Here is a 15,057-nt window from a genome sequence, read left to right on the forward strand (position 1 = left end):
AAGTAGATTTCAGGGTTCCTGATCCATGGATGCGGGACAGGGATGGCCAAAAAATATTGGCACCTCTGTATTTCTTTCAGATAATATATCACTTCTCCTAGAAAACTAATGTTTTGGTATTTGAAAGATAATTTATTTTGTTTGCACTGGAACAACACACAAAAGGCTGAGGAGAAAAGTAGAATCTGATATCATTCCACACACAACCCCAAAAATGGACAGAACAAAATGCTTGGTATACCTTTTCAAAACATTTAAGAAATGGAATGAAAGCATGTGATGTTTCTTTCATTTTTATTGTGACTCCAGTAACAGGTGCTGGCAATATTTGCAACTCATTTAGATAGAGGAATGTTCACTCTTTTTTATTGCCTGTCCTTGTGTGTACCATGGAGAAGAGAAAAACAAGCAAAATATTGTCTTATTTCTGGTGTTCTCTGTGTGAAATGATATCAAACTGCACTTTTTGTGTTGTTCCAACGCAAAGAAAAGAAATACATTTTAATACCAAGACACTGAACAATTTTGAGAGAAGTAGGCTTGGTGCATGATCTCAAAGAAGTGCATGGGCGCCAAAAACTGTAGTTCTGAAGTGTTGGAGGGATCATAACTAGGTTCTGTAGAGACTATAATCATTCTGATGGATCCATAGACGTGTGGGATTCCTGTTGGCTTGTTAAGTTCTAGTTTGTGTGGTTCTGGTAGGCTATTGGTAGGTGCTTTCACTTACTGACAGAAACAGTCACAGATGAACACCAGTGATGATGAGGATGATGAAGTTCTGGCTGCTGGTTTTCATTCCAGGCCGGGCAATACCGCCATCTAGTGGAAAATGGCACGAACAGAAATGTATATAGACTAATCTTTAATACATGATTGGAAACGAATAATTATTATCATATTTACCTTAAAGTAATAGATAAATTGACAAATTAATCAATGCAATAACTGCTGTCTATTATAGTCGTGTAGGCCCTACTGACACATTATTGTTATTGCAGTTTTATTTTTATGAAATTATTATTATTATCATCATTTTGCATAAAACAGTAAAGTCTAATATTAACTCTGTGGGACACTAAGGGAAAGTCCAGTCTTCTCTTGCCCCTCTCACAGTGCAAGGTGACACCATAGGGTGACACCTGAAGGGAATTCCCGGTGACAGCTGACAGCTGGCCCCGCCCCCCGCTGCCCGCCTGCAACTGATGTACAAACGCTGCGGATGGTCCTGCCCTGGTCCTGTCCCGTCTGCGGCTCTCCTCCGCTCTCCTCCTGTGCAGCTGCGCGCTGTGGTCCAGTCTGTTACTGCTCTGTGACGTCACTTCGAGGAAATGAAAACCTCGGTAAACTGCTCCCGACCATCGAGGCTGCGTCAATCCACCACAATAAAGCCAGAGTAGACAGGAAATCGCGGCAAGTGACCCTTAAAAATAAAGGTTCAATGTTGTGATTTTAAACTTCTTAAGAGTCCAACGTAAGATTAGGCTAACGGTTACAGTAAATCGCCACAGTTGTCAACAGAGAAGGCTAGCCTAATATTCATTATGATACGGAAAGCCAGAGGGGGCATTACTTGCAATTTCTAATAAAAATGAAAGAAACATCACATTCTTCCTTTCTTTCTATCTTTCTTTAGCCAATTTCTTTCTTTCTTTGTTAGCCTACTAGCCAAAACAGGTAAAAAATACACCGAATGCATGAGTCTTTTCAATTTTTCTACTCTGGACCACAAAAAAAAAAAAAAACGTCAAAGTGATTTTATTTTTCCAAAATATTACCGGAAGTGCCTCGGTCCTGCACGTGACTTGACGAGGCTACCGAGCAGGAACAACAGTACAAGGTTGTTTGACACACTTTGCAGTCAGTCGGAGTGTTTCTGTGTGTTGGTGGAGGTATCGTCAGGACTGTGTGTGACTCGGAGGCGGACGGCAGGTGAGTTGAAACCTTTCGGCTCGTTCACCGGTTGTTGTGACGCAGTTTGGTTTGGGGTTCAACCGGATCCGCGTTGTGTAAGTTCCTGGGAACTTTTCTATGTTTTTAGGTAGAGTCGCAGACTGGATGGGCCCACCCGAGGAAAGCGAAAGTAAAATTATACCAACGGAAGGCCACAATGAATATTTTTTATAAGACTTATCACAAGCAGACTGTCTGTACTGTGACTCGTCGGTGTTTAAGTGACATTAACAGTGTGGTCTTCACTGTTTTGGTATCTGAAGTGAGTAGTTTAAGCACTGTATGTCTATGAAATAGCCTACCTTTAAATTATTGACTGATATTTACTGTGTAGCTGAAGCAAACAACACCAGCACTCTGTCAGTGAAGTAAATTGAAGTGTCATGTGACAGGCTGATTAGTTAATTCCGTTTACAGGCCTTATCTGTGGCTGTTATTCTGTGGCTGTGTGCTGAATCACTGAGTCACCTGGTCACATGGAGCTCTCTCCTCCCTCTGTCTTGGATAAGTCAATATAAGGGGAAATAGAAATACTGATATTGAGAAACACGTGTCATGTAAAATGTGACTAAACAAAGTAATGCAAGTTACTTTGGCTAGCTGTTGAAAATAATGTGTAAATATAACCTTGTGCAGGACAGAGGAGGTAGAACAAGCTATAGGAAGTCAGCTCTGCTGCTGTTCTCCCTGATAAGAAATGTCTCATTACCGCAGTTGTGTCAGTAATGAAAAGTCAAAACTCTCTTCTGCTTCTTCTTGTTTCTTCTTCAGCATCATGGCATCTGGAGGCCCTGTGGTGAATGGTGACATCTCTCGCTCTCCTGGCCAGTCTGGCACGCTGGAGGAAACCCTTCAGCAGATGAACATCCTCATCCAGGAGAACAGAGACCTAAAGGGTGAGAGAGGTTTGCAGGTGCAACATCTGGTTTCATGATGGAGGACACAGCTGTGCGTTCAGGATTTTCATTTGTCGCTGCTGGGAAGAACTCTTATTCTTCACAACACTGAAAGAATATAGAACACGGATAATAAATATGGAAATAAATAGAGTAATATTTGTAAAAAAAAAAAAAAAATTATAGGTCATACCTGTCACAAGTCAAAGGTCAGGGTGGAGCCAAAATGTGTAACTCTGGAAAGGGATGGAGGCAATGCAAGGCAATTTCATTTGTATAGCCCATTTTTACAAACAGTTTGTCAAAGGGCTTTACATGGCATCATAACAACATCCTCTGCCCTTAGACCCTCACATCCACTGAGGGAAAACTCCATAGAAAACCCTTTTAAAGGGACAACGAGGAATTTTGGAAAGCGAAGTGTTTTCACACTACATTTCCCATGAGCCTCCGTGCACGGTGAAATTCTTGGACCGGCTCAAGACGGACGAAAGCGAAAACATTTGCCAAGAATGTTTTCAAATCAAGGATGAAAGTCGGAGGTTCGAAGACGATCACATACCGTCGTAGTTCCAACCATTAACGGCGATTTGGCGGCATTATTCCCATGACCCGCCGGGCAGCGTCCGCGAAACCGAAAGTAGGAAACGCTGGTCAGCTTGCCCAGCATTTCCACCACTAATAAACAAAATAAAGACAGAGACAAAACGATTTTATAACCAAATACAAACTCCTTGTTGTCCCTTTAACAGTTATCCCAGAACGGGCAGACGTGCAGTAGATGTTGTATACAGACAAGAAAACAGTTTATAACACAGAATATGCAAAAACATGGAAATGGTTAAGATTTGATCAAGGCAGCTTCTGGTGGGAGGGAAGGCAGGGAGAGCAGGCCAGCTTAATGGGAGTACTGAATGGCAGACTGGTTAATGAGAAGGGAGCGCCTTATGCAGGCGGTGGTTGATGCAGAGAGATAACGCTCTGGAGAATCTGTAGAGGAGAGGAGAGGAGAGGAGAGGAGAGGAGAGGAGAGGAGAGGAGAGGGCTCCATGTAACCAGATGTGTCCCCCAGCCCTAACTAAAAGCTCTGTCGTAGAGGAAGGTTTTAAGCCTGGAGTTCAAATTCAGATCTTCTGTCTCCCTCAGAGGCGCTGCGTCAGACCAATCTGACCATGAAGGAGCGGTTCGAGGGTCTGTCTGCTTGGCGAGAGAAGCAGCGGGAGGAGCGGGACTTCCTGGAGAGCAGGTTGGAGGAGGCTCGTGGCCGCATGGAGGCGCTGACCCGCCAGAATCAGGACCTGAGCAAGAGACTGGAGGAGGCAGGAGGGAGCCAGGTGAGCACCGAGAGCCCCTGCTCTGTTGCATCAGGTGTTAGTAACACTTTTAGGACTACATTTTCTTCATTGGTGATGTGCAATGTCACGTTCAGGCAGCGCCGTCCAATCAGGGGGCGGAGCTGGAGGCCCTGCGTGCCCAGGTCGCTCGCCTGCAGGCGGAGAAGAATGACCTGGTGGCCATGAACTCTGAGCTGCAGCTGAAGGCGGAGCAGGGCTCTGGAGACGATGACTTCATCGAGGTCATCAGGGTGTCGGTGAGCTGCAAAACACACACAATAATACAAAGACACAGCTATTTAAATGGTTTTATTCAGGATTTTGTTTTATTCAGCGTGGGAAGACCGTTTCAGACCGGTCTGTAGTTCACAGATGAGTCTGATGTTAGTCAGATCTTAAGCCAGGGGCCTGTTGTTCGAAACCTAGATAAGGGATTAAGCCAGGATATGTTGGTTATCCTGGCTGAATTTAGCCTCAAGTCGGTTGTTCGAAAGCTGGATACCTTTATCCTGGTCAAGTTACTATGGTGATTTATTCTCTGCAGCTAGCCTGCTCCAGACCAGGCTAACAGCCAGGCTAAGTTGATTCTGTTGTCTTTATCTGTGAAGTCAGCAGTCACTCTGATCAGAAATCAATGTTTTATACAGTTATTCCATGTTCTTATGTACCCTACATATTGGCCTGATTTCTAAACAAACTAAATACATTTACAATAATCAAATAACATGAAACATTTACAATATTTATTAGGTTTTTTTTCTTTTCTTTTTTTCATAATTAGGGCTATTCATGTGCTTCTCACACTGAATCATTGCATCTGCCAGTGCTGCCTGCTTCTTCAAATGCAGGGCATAAAGATGTCTGACGGTTTGTGAAATCTGTAGCACAGAATTGTGCACACTGTTCTTGAGACAATACAAACTATTTTCGATATCTGTGACCCATCTATGATATTTTCTATGACCACTAGTAAAAAAAAAAAAAGCAAAATTAGCAATAGATTTATTTTTATTATTATAAAATATGTTACAAAATACAGTATATTGGCCGAATATTGGTTGAGGGAAGAAAACAAGAATACAATTGTTTGAGCAGGCACCTTCCAAATAATTTATACACCTCATTTGAACATTGTTATCGGCAATTTATTGAAGCATCAGACTGCATAATGTTCTTATATTTAATTAATTTTCACCTGTTGCACTTTTGGCCACTTCTATTTGTGCTGTATGAACTTTACTTTAGATGATAAGAGATGAGTGCAATGTATCAACTTCCACTGCTCATCATTAAGTGCACAGCTGTTAATTTGTGAAAGGAACTTAAATTGTGATTAGAATTTTGGATTAGGCTACTTCCACATTCAATCAGTCCGCAGTTGTCCACCGCGCTCTCTCTGAGCTTTACAACAGCAGCGGTGCTTTTTTTTTTCTTCTAAGAGGCGTGTCACCTTACGTCAAGATCCGCTGTTGATTGGAGGAAAGTGGCCACACCTGTCCTCTCATCGGTGAATCTGTGATCAATCTCTGTGGTCTACTGACGAGAGAATAAGTTACACCTGGCTTGACAAAGCCGCCCCTCCTCAGCCTGGCTCAGCGTTCCAACAACCAATTAAGCCAGGATGGATTTATGAGACTTTGTCCAACTTGGCTTTTCCACTTATCCTGGATATCTTTATTCTACTTTCGAACAACGGGCCCCAGAAACATTAGACACCTTACCCCCAGGCTAACTCAGTCCTAACATCACTGTTACCGTGGTAACAATCACTGACACCTGCTCTGATCAGTGGCACCAAACAGTAACAAAAGAGGAAAACATGGTTCATGTTTTGTTGTTAAAAACAGGGTTTTTTTCCCCTCACACAGCCAATACTTATTTTGAAAAAAGTCTTAATTTACCCAGAATTCATTGTACTGCAGTCCAGTTAAAAGGACAATTCCGGGCAAATTCAATCTGGGGCTGTAGTTTCCTAGTATTTTAGGTTTAAAAGAATGAATCTGCAGATTTTCTTTTTAATTGCTCCTGTTTTTGCAGTAGTTCTATGTGTCCCTGCATCGCCACGGCAGCATGTAATGGGAGCGGATGGATCATAGGCTGGTTAGGCTGTTTACATCCCACAAAACTGCAATTTTCTTTCACAGACAATGTCAGATGGCTATTCAAACATACACCGAGGGGTTTGTTTACTTCAAGAAAGCCGACATGTTTGTAAACAGAGCTGTAATACAAAGTCTCGCGAGGTCCCGCGCGATCTCGTGAAGTCTCGCGCGAGAGTCAAGTTGACTGTCTCAGTCTCTCCTGTTTGTTTTATCAACAAAGGGATATCAACTGGGAGGCACAGTGTTTTCGTAGCAGTAAGAGTAAGTCTGGATGTTGTTTATTCTGCCTGTAAACATACTCAGCGTCAACTTGACTGTTGCACAAGACTTTCTAAGACTTTGTATTCCAGCTCCGTTTACAAACATGTCCGCTTTCTGGAAGTAAACAAACCCCTCGGTGTATGTCTGAATGGCCATCTGACGTTAAAAAAATGTGGTTTTGTGGGATGTAAACAGCCTAAGATCTGTCGTTCCCATTATACGCTACTGTGGCGATGTGGGGACAGACAGAACCACTGCAAAACAGGAGCAATTACAAAGAAAAGCTTGCCCAGAATTGTCCCTTTGTGCCCTGGTCTAACACTCCACTAAAACTATACAGTATTAAATTATTGTGACATGTTACAGAAATCCACATCAGGTTTTCAGTTAAAATCCCGTTTCATTCTGTGGTGATGGGTGTAAACCAGAGTTTTGGTGTCTCACCGGAAGTTTTTAAATTTTTTTTGTTCCAAGGATGGAGCCATTGATGGCGTGAGCGACGTGTGCGGCACAGAGCGCAGCAGACGCCCGGAGCTGAGCATGACGGCGTCCCGGCTGGACAGCAAGGAGGGGACAGTGAGCCAGTTACTGCAGTCGCTGAGGAATGAGACCCAACGGGCCGACCGGCTGCAGAAGGAGCTGCAGGACTCTGCCGCCAGGTGGGTGATCCACCAACAGACCGCTTGGTCTTCAAACATCTCCTTTCTATATTCGATCTCACCTGTTGATATTTGTGACTTGACGGGGCAGAATCAGAGAGCTGGAGGAGACGAGGAGTAACGTAGAGGAGTCGACACAGACAACGCAGCCAGAGAACACAGACAAGGAGGATTCTGTGAAAGAGAAGGTATTTTTTTGCTCAGTAACAGTCATCGTATTTGATGTTTGGTTAATGAGAAATGGACCAATGGCTTTCACTGTCAGTGAAATCCATTTTTCCAAACTATTAACAAGAAAATGATGCTCATCATATTGTCTCTTCATCTGATATACTGTATGTTAGGGCTGCATTACTGCCATACACACACACACATGAGCAGCAAAGCAGAGAAGACTTTTGCAAGTGAAAGAAAAAGTAAAAGGCCAATAAGAACTTAATCAAACCATCTGTTCAACAACAGAAAACATCACATTTGTATTGAATTTCTCTGAAAAGCTGGAAAGCTAGAAGAAAACTGCTCTTTATGTGAATCTAACTGATTGTCTTACCGGTAGTTAAATACTAACTGATCAACTGACACCAGCTCAATCTGAACTTTTCTGAATTAATTAACCAGTAACATTCTGAGCTGGATCAATAAGAATATGGATTACTTTTAGTTAAAATCAGCTGGTTGAGCACATGTCTGTTTAACCAGTGTTACTTTGTGATTATTAATTTATTTTAACACATGAAGCATTATGTCACAAAGAGCGTCTGCTGCTGCCAGACAAATACACTTTATAGTTTGTGCTGATCAATTAACCGTGCTGTAGAGTTAATCAGATTTTTTGAAGGGAACATTCATTGTTGAAATGAATTAAATATTCAATCGAGATGGCCGATGAATAAAAAAAAAATTGTTATTCAAATACTCAGGCAGCATCTGAGGTGGAGAATCTCAAATCTCAGATGAGGACGCTGTTCAAAGATCTGCAGCAGGCCCAGAGTAAGCTGGATGAAGCAGAAGGCATGAAGAAGAACCTGCAGGACAGGTTAGACTCTGACACACACACACACACACACACACACACACACTAGATACTGTGCATACCCACCCCCACCACCTTCAGACATTACACCCCCACAGCTATTCCTGTAAGACACAACTCATCATGAGGCCACAGATATTTGTTATTCCTTCATGCATAGAGCTGGAGCCATATTGTTTTCACTTTGTCCGACACAAGATGAAGCATTGACGGAACTTCTTTACATACAGTATGGGACAAAATTCACTCTGATCAGAGGTGAGATTCATGGTAACCTCACACAGTTGGTTCAATATTATATCATGCACCATGAGTGGACAGTTGCTCAATGACAACATAGATCTGTCTGTTATAATGACTGGATAAACAGGGTGCACCCTGCAGAGACAGACACAGCTTGGTAGGGAGATGATACAGGACATGACCTGCAAATCTGTACATGTTTATTCTTTGTTTAAACGCGGTCCCACTGACTGTATTGGCATTTGACAAGATAGATCCACATGTACCGGTACATAATGCAGTTACAGCTATACAAAGTCTGCTTCAACAGTCCAGGTCAGCGCAGGTTCTAAGAACATCATTATACAAAATCACAAAAGAACAAAACAACCAGATTTATTACGTCAGAAAAAGTTCTTTAGTTTAGTTTCTTTGATCATGTGCTCATAGGACATAGGGCAGACAAAGGATTTTATATTATTTTGAAGATTGAAAAAGAGTAGGTTGAAGCTGTTAAGCTTATTAATGCCTACCCTTAATCCTTCCCATTTATTTACCCGTTAAAGCTATTTATAATTTATAATGTTGCCAAAAATAGCATAGCAAACACAAAGCATAAATATGTTAATATATATATTAACCCATTATCCTATAAAGAAACAAATAACTCTTGCCTCCCTCTCTGCATGTTATTTTTCCAAGAGGACAGGTTGATAGCATCTGCCTAACCCAGACGTAACACTCGCTCTGTTTGTCTTCTTCCAAAATAGTGCGATTGACTTTTTTTTAGCATTGTTTCTTCTTTGGTGTGATTTAGCCGTCCCTGAGTCTGGTGTTTTGTTGTGTGTAGATGCCGCGAGGTGGAGCAGGATGTGGCCACTCTGAAGGCTCAGCTGGTGGAGAAACAGACGGTCCAATCAGAGAACGACAGGCTGAAGCTGCAGCTGGACAGCATGCAGGCGCAGAGCCAGATGGAGCAGAAGAAGGCCGGGGACGAAAGGTCAGAGGTCGCACCACAGATACAGTACACACATTCACACAAACACACACACACACACACATGGCATTAACCTATCGACGATAATCAACACTCATTTGGCATTTAAAGCCCTCAAGTTAAGTTACCATTAGGGGTGTTTTCCCTGCAGTGATTAGACTATTTTTACACACACACACACACACACACACACACACACACACACACACACACACACACACACACACACACACACACACACACACACACACACACACACACACACACACACACACACACTCTTGCTGAGTCACTGATGGAAACTCCCCTCCCCTCTCCCCCACAGAAACAACCTAGCCCAGCTGAAAGATGCATATACAAAACTATTTGAAGACTACAATGAGCTCAAAGAAGAGAAGAAAAAGAGAGAGGTATGTATGCACTGTGAGCAGGAAGCTGTTCCAGGTTCACAGGAGATCTGGGGCCCGTTGTTCGAAACCTAGATAAGGGATTAAGCCGGGATATGTTGGTTATCCTGGCTGAATTTAGCCTCAAGTCGGTTGTTCAAAAGCAGGATACCTTTATCCTGGTCAAGTTACTATGGTGATTTATTCTCTGCAGCTAGCCTGCTCCAGACCAGGCTAACAGCCAGGCTTAGTTGATTCTATTGGCTTTATCTGTCAAGTCAGCAGTCACTCTGATCAGAAATCAACGTGTTTCATACAGTTATGTTCTTATGTACCCTACATATTGGCCTGATTTCTAAACAAACAAAATACATTTACAATAATCAAAAAACATGAAACATTTACAATATTTATTAGGCTATTTTTCTTTCCTTTCCTTTTCCATAATTAGGCCTATTCATGTGCTTCTCACACTGAATCTTTGCATCTGCCAGCGCTGCCTGCTTCTTCAGATGCAGGGCATACAGATGTCTGATGGTTTGTGAAATCTGTAAAACACATTAGCACAGAATTGTGCACACTGTTCTTCAGTCAATACTCACTATTTTCGCTATCTGTGACCCATCTATGATATTTTCTGTGACCACTAGTACTACATGGCTTCTCATAAAAAGCAATGGAGCAAAAATAGCAATAGATTTATTTTTATTTTTATAAAATATGTTACAAAATATATTGGCCTAAATATTGGTTGAGGGAAGACAACAAGAATAAAATTGTGTGAGCAGGCACCTTCCAAATAATTTATATACCTCATGTGAACATTGTTATTGGCAATTTATTGAAGCATCAGACTGCATGATGTTCTTATATTTAATTAATTTTCACCTGTTGCACTTTTGGCAACTTATTTGTGCTGTATGAACTTTACTTTAGATGATAAGAGATTTGTGCAATGTATCAACTTCCACTGCTCATCATTAAGGCACAGTGCAAAAATTGTGATTATAATTTTGGATTACTTCCACATTCAATCAGTCCGCAGTTGTCCGTGCTCTCTCTGAGCTTTACGACAGCGGCGGTGCTTTTTTTTTTTTTCTTTTAAGAGGTGTGTCACCTTACGTCAAGATCCGCTGTTGATTGGAGGAAAGTAGCCACACCTGTCCTCTCATCGGTGAATCTGTGATCAATCTCTGTGGTCTACTGACGAGAGAATTAGTTACACCTGGCTTGACAAAGCCGCTGCTCCTCAGCCTGGCTCGGCGTTCCAACAACCAACTAAACCAGGATGGACTTATGAGACTTTGTCCAACCTGGCTTTTCCACTTATCCTGGTTATCTTTATTCTACTTTCGAACAACAGGCCCCTGGGCTTTGTTCAGTGTTTGTTGACTGTGTTATATATCAGGATGGGAGGCACAACTTGAGGAGAAAAAAACAACAACTTTATATAGTATCTTTTAAAAAATAAATTAGGAAAGTACATCTCAATAAATTACAATATAATAGAAAACTTCATTTATTTTAATAGTTCAACAGAAGCAATGGGAGTCAACAGGGATACGTTATAGAAGCAGCAACATGTTTTTAAAGCATCAGATTTTTAAAATGTACAGTACAATGTTGTAATAATATGTTTTATGTCATTTGAAATAACACATGCACCATTTTTTAACAAAAGCAAGGCTGAATGCCCCTGAAAATGTCAAAAGGTGTGACCACAAAATAATGAAAAATTAAGTATTTCATCCACCTACAGTGGATTTAAGTGTACTTGTAAAGAGTATACTTTCTTCTGAAAACATTCAATTGAAATAGATTCTTTTTTGCTGTAAATCTATATTTAACTTTTAATGTATTTTGACAATACTGAGCAGGACATCCTAAAAACACTGCTTTTTTCTAGATAATGTGAGAAATTATGTAAAATTTGTCAAGAAACGTAGTGTTGCATTGCATCACGTTTATTACACATTTGAGTCCAGATTAATTTTCTGTGTATAGTCAGATTTTTATGAAAAAATACCGGTTACACCACTTGACATTGGGTTTCGTCACGTTATTGACCCAATGTGAAGGATCAGTATATAGAAACACATGCACCGAAATGCACGCATCGCCTCAAACACAGTAGAAGCAGTAAAACAAAAAAAGATGAGATGACATCACATAAAAGCAAGTCTGTGAAGAAGCTAAACAAGCTAATAAAAAAAACATAACTGTGAACATTTAATATCAGCTCTAAATGTGTCAGAAAAGCAGTGCATCTGCAGATCAACAACCGATGCGTATGTAAACACTCAGGGCTCCACTGTAAACCCACAGCAAACCACAGAGTGAGCCGCCCTCACATGTTGGGACGTTACGATACAACATCAGATGGCTGGAGGTCTTTGTGGCATATTGTGTGTTGTATTGTAGCCTATATTGTGTGTTGCAACGATTACTTCCTCGCCGAGCTGTGTGCAACCCTTTTTTGCCCCTCAGCGGCATAATGAGGAGACAGGAGATATAATTTTTCTGCCTCATCGCTTTGTTTTTGGATCAGAGCAGCAACAGTCCATCAATGTGCCAGGTCTCAGACACACCTGTCAGGCTCTCATGGCTGCTTCAGATCAGACTTTGACCAGGCCCGAGAGCTGTGTCCACATTATCATGATTATCTTTATATACCTGGGGGGGCTGTTCCAACAGGTGCAGGACTTTATCATGTTTTATAATCAGGGAGGTGACTAGAGTTCTGACTTTGCCTGTATTAATAATGACCAACTGTTAAAGTTACACTATCGCAAATACAACAGTAATAGCAATAAAAAAAAAACTGAAATTTGCAATAAATAGGTCCAGGGGAGCCATACCTATCTGTACACAAAATATAGCCAATGGTCTAGTCTAGTGCCTGTGGAGCAAATGCAGAATTCCTTTTTGTTATGAGAGGAGAGGCTCCACCTCCTGAACGGCTCGCTATGTAAAGAGGATGTTTTCTATCTGATACGCTGCACCACCGGCCCCATCTAGTGGCCGAACAAAGTATTCGAATTTGCGATAGTGCTGCTTTAACAAACAAGTCTGTTTTCAGCTGTAGTCTTGCTGTGATTTTCTCCATGATAAACACATGATGAGACGACCGCTTCTAAATGACCTGCAAACATGTTGGACCTTTGCCCTGTGCAGTCTCAGCTGGTGCAGAAGGAGGTGGTGGACGAGCTGCAGCAGCGGCTAAGTGCTGCTGAAGAAGCCCTGGCTGCTAAACAGAACAAGATTGACGACATGAAGCAGGAGATCTTCCAGAAGGAGAAGGAGATGGAGACCATATCTGTGTTCCAGGCTCAGGTCAGTGGCTGTTAACAGACGTTGTGTGATTTTGCAGTCTCTTAAGCTTCCTTGGTGGTCATCGTGTCTCCTCCGTCCTCTCCGTTGCAGGCCGAGGTCTACTCCTCAGACTTCTACGCCGAGAGGGCGGCGAGGGAGAAGCTGCACGAGGAGAAGGAGCGTCTGGCTGCCCAGCTGGAGTACGTAAAGAAGCAGCACAACCAGCTTCAGGAGGAGATGGACTCGCTGGGCCGGTATGGATTACAAAACCAACCTTGCGTTTGTACAGTAGCTTTATTCTCGAGGAGTGTCGGCGTGGCTCGAGGTCAACACCGCCTCTTCCCATGTCTCTCCACAGGCAGTCACTGAACGAGATGCAGAGGAGACATGTTTCTCTGGGAGGAAGCCCACATGGAGCTGGTGCAGCCGTGGTCGGAAGAGGTACGGCTGTTTACTATGTCTAAGCTCAGCCTGACACCTTCGTCCTTTTTATTTCCCTGACTCACCCTCATTTAAAGAGGAACTATGCCATATTTTTACCTTAACTAAGCTTAATTTTTTAACCTTATTTAAACAGATCCAGAGTACTAGTACTGGTTAAATCAATGACTTGTACAAACACTTGAACATTTCACTTGTCCTGTGGTACAGTACCGTAGTGTAATGAGTGAACCATGGAGCAGGTGCAGGTGGTGACTGTCGGTGTTTGTGACCCTCAGGTACCGACTGGCAGCAGGGCAACATTCCTGAACACGCCTGTCCCAAGTGCAACGAGATCCTCCCAGACCTGGACTCCCTGCAGATCCACATCATGGATTGTATCAACTAGATCTCAGCCTGTGGAAGCGGTTACAACAACAGTTAGCACCTTAATCTGAGTCTTCCTCTGCTCTGACCTGTACATCCTCTCTGATCGTCATGACAACACTCCACAGATCACCACAACCTCCACTGCCAGATGGAAATGTTTCAGAATTGAAGTTGATGGATTTAGGTTTGTACCAAGGACTGCATTGGGGTAAAATTATACCACCTCTAGCATGGTCTATATTTTAAAATACTCAAAAACATTTGGAATACTAACATAATGAGATCATAGAACACATTATCTTAGAGGTTTGAGTTTCACAATTTCTCCAGGTAAAACAAAACTGCAAGCATCAAACAGGAAGTGCTCAAACTCTTTCACTCTTATCAGTTTGGTGCTGTCTGCTTGTCATATACATGTTAAATAATCAACCAAAGCTGAGCCTTTACAAGTTGTATTTGTACCAAGTTGGTTGCTGAAGGCTTTTTTTTTATGTTTTGAAGTAACCTCATCAAATAAAATTCTTTATTTTTGCTTGGGAAAGGATATTTTCGCTCAAAAATGGGTTTTTAGTGTTGGTGTAAGAATGAGCATGCACCATGTGGGCACTTTAATATTAATATATATATTATTTTCACTCTGCAGATGATATCTGGAAATAATAAAGAATTGTATTTAATTAGTTAATGAGTCTCACTGTAAGTGAGAGCCTCTGTACATTACTGTATGTGGATGTGCGAGAGGTTCCAATACTGCTGATTCTGTGCTTTGAGGACTATAAAGGTCTCCTGACCCCATGTTGTTATTCTGTCAATAAAAGTCATATGGACTTCTGACTTATGTTTATTCATGACAAAACACATTATGCTATTGTACCCTCAAGTAGCGGGCTGAGGAAAACCCAGACAAACGTCACACTATGCTTTACAAGGGAAAATACAAAAGGTGTTTCAGCAACACAAAACAGACGTACACAATGACACTGTAGACCCAAACGCCTGCCTAAACAGAAAAACTTTGTTTTCTCAAAGTTTCATAGGAATGAACAGACCATAAGGACGCAGGCAGAGCATTCCAGAGTCTGGGTGCTACAG

At 41.9% G+C, this 15,057-nt stretch overlaps 2 protein-coding genes across 2 annotated transcripts in view; both read left to right on the forward strand.

The window, feature by feature from the left end:
* Nucleotides 1-15,057, forward strand: part of il15ra (interleukin 15 receptor subunit alpha) — a 231,206-nt gene that overhangs the window by 181,436 nt on the left and 34,713 nt on the right. The window lies entirely within an intron of this gene.
* Nucleotides 1,800-14,343, forward strand: optn (optineurin). The gene is made up of 13 exons (XM_083999775.1): nucleotides 1,800-1,932; nucleotides 2,725-2,849; nucleotides 3,996-4,183; nucleotides 4,279-4,440; nucleotides 7,021-7,205; nucleotides 7,297-7,393; nucleotides 8,126-8,241; nucleotides 9,311-9,460; nucleotides 9,783-9,867; nucleotides 13,018-13,176; nucleotides 13,267-13,409; nucleotides 13,514-13,596; nucleotides 13,875-14,343. Exons 2-13 carry the CDS (start codon nucleotides 2,729-2,731, stop codon nucleotides 13,982-13,984), a joined length of 1,599 nt encoding a protein of 532 aa, XP_083855901.1. The 5' UTR covers nucleotides 1,800-1,932; nucleotides 2,725-2,728; the 3' UTR covers nucleotides 13,985-14,343.

The sequence above is a fragment of the Trachurus trachurus genome (genome assembly GCF_905171665.1).
Source record: "Trachurus trachurus genome assembly, chromosome: 23".
In the NCBI taxonomy this organism is placed as follows: Eukaryota; Metazoa; Chordata; class Actinopteri; order Carangiformes; family Carangidae; genus Trachurus; species Trachurus trachurus.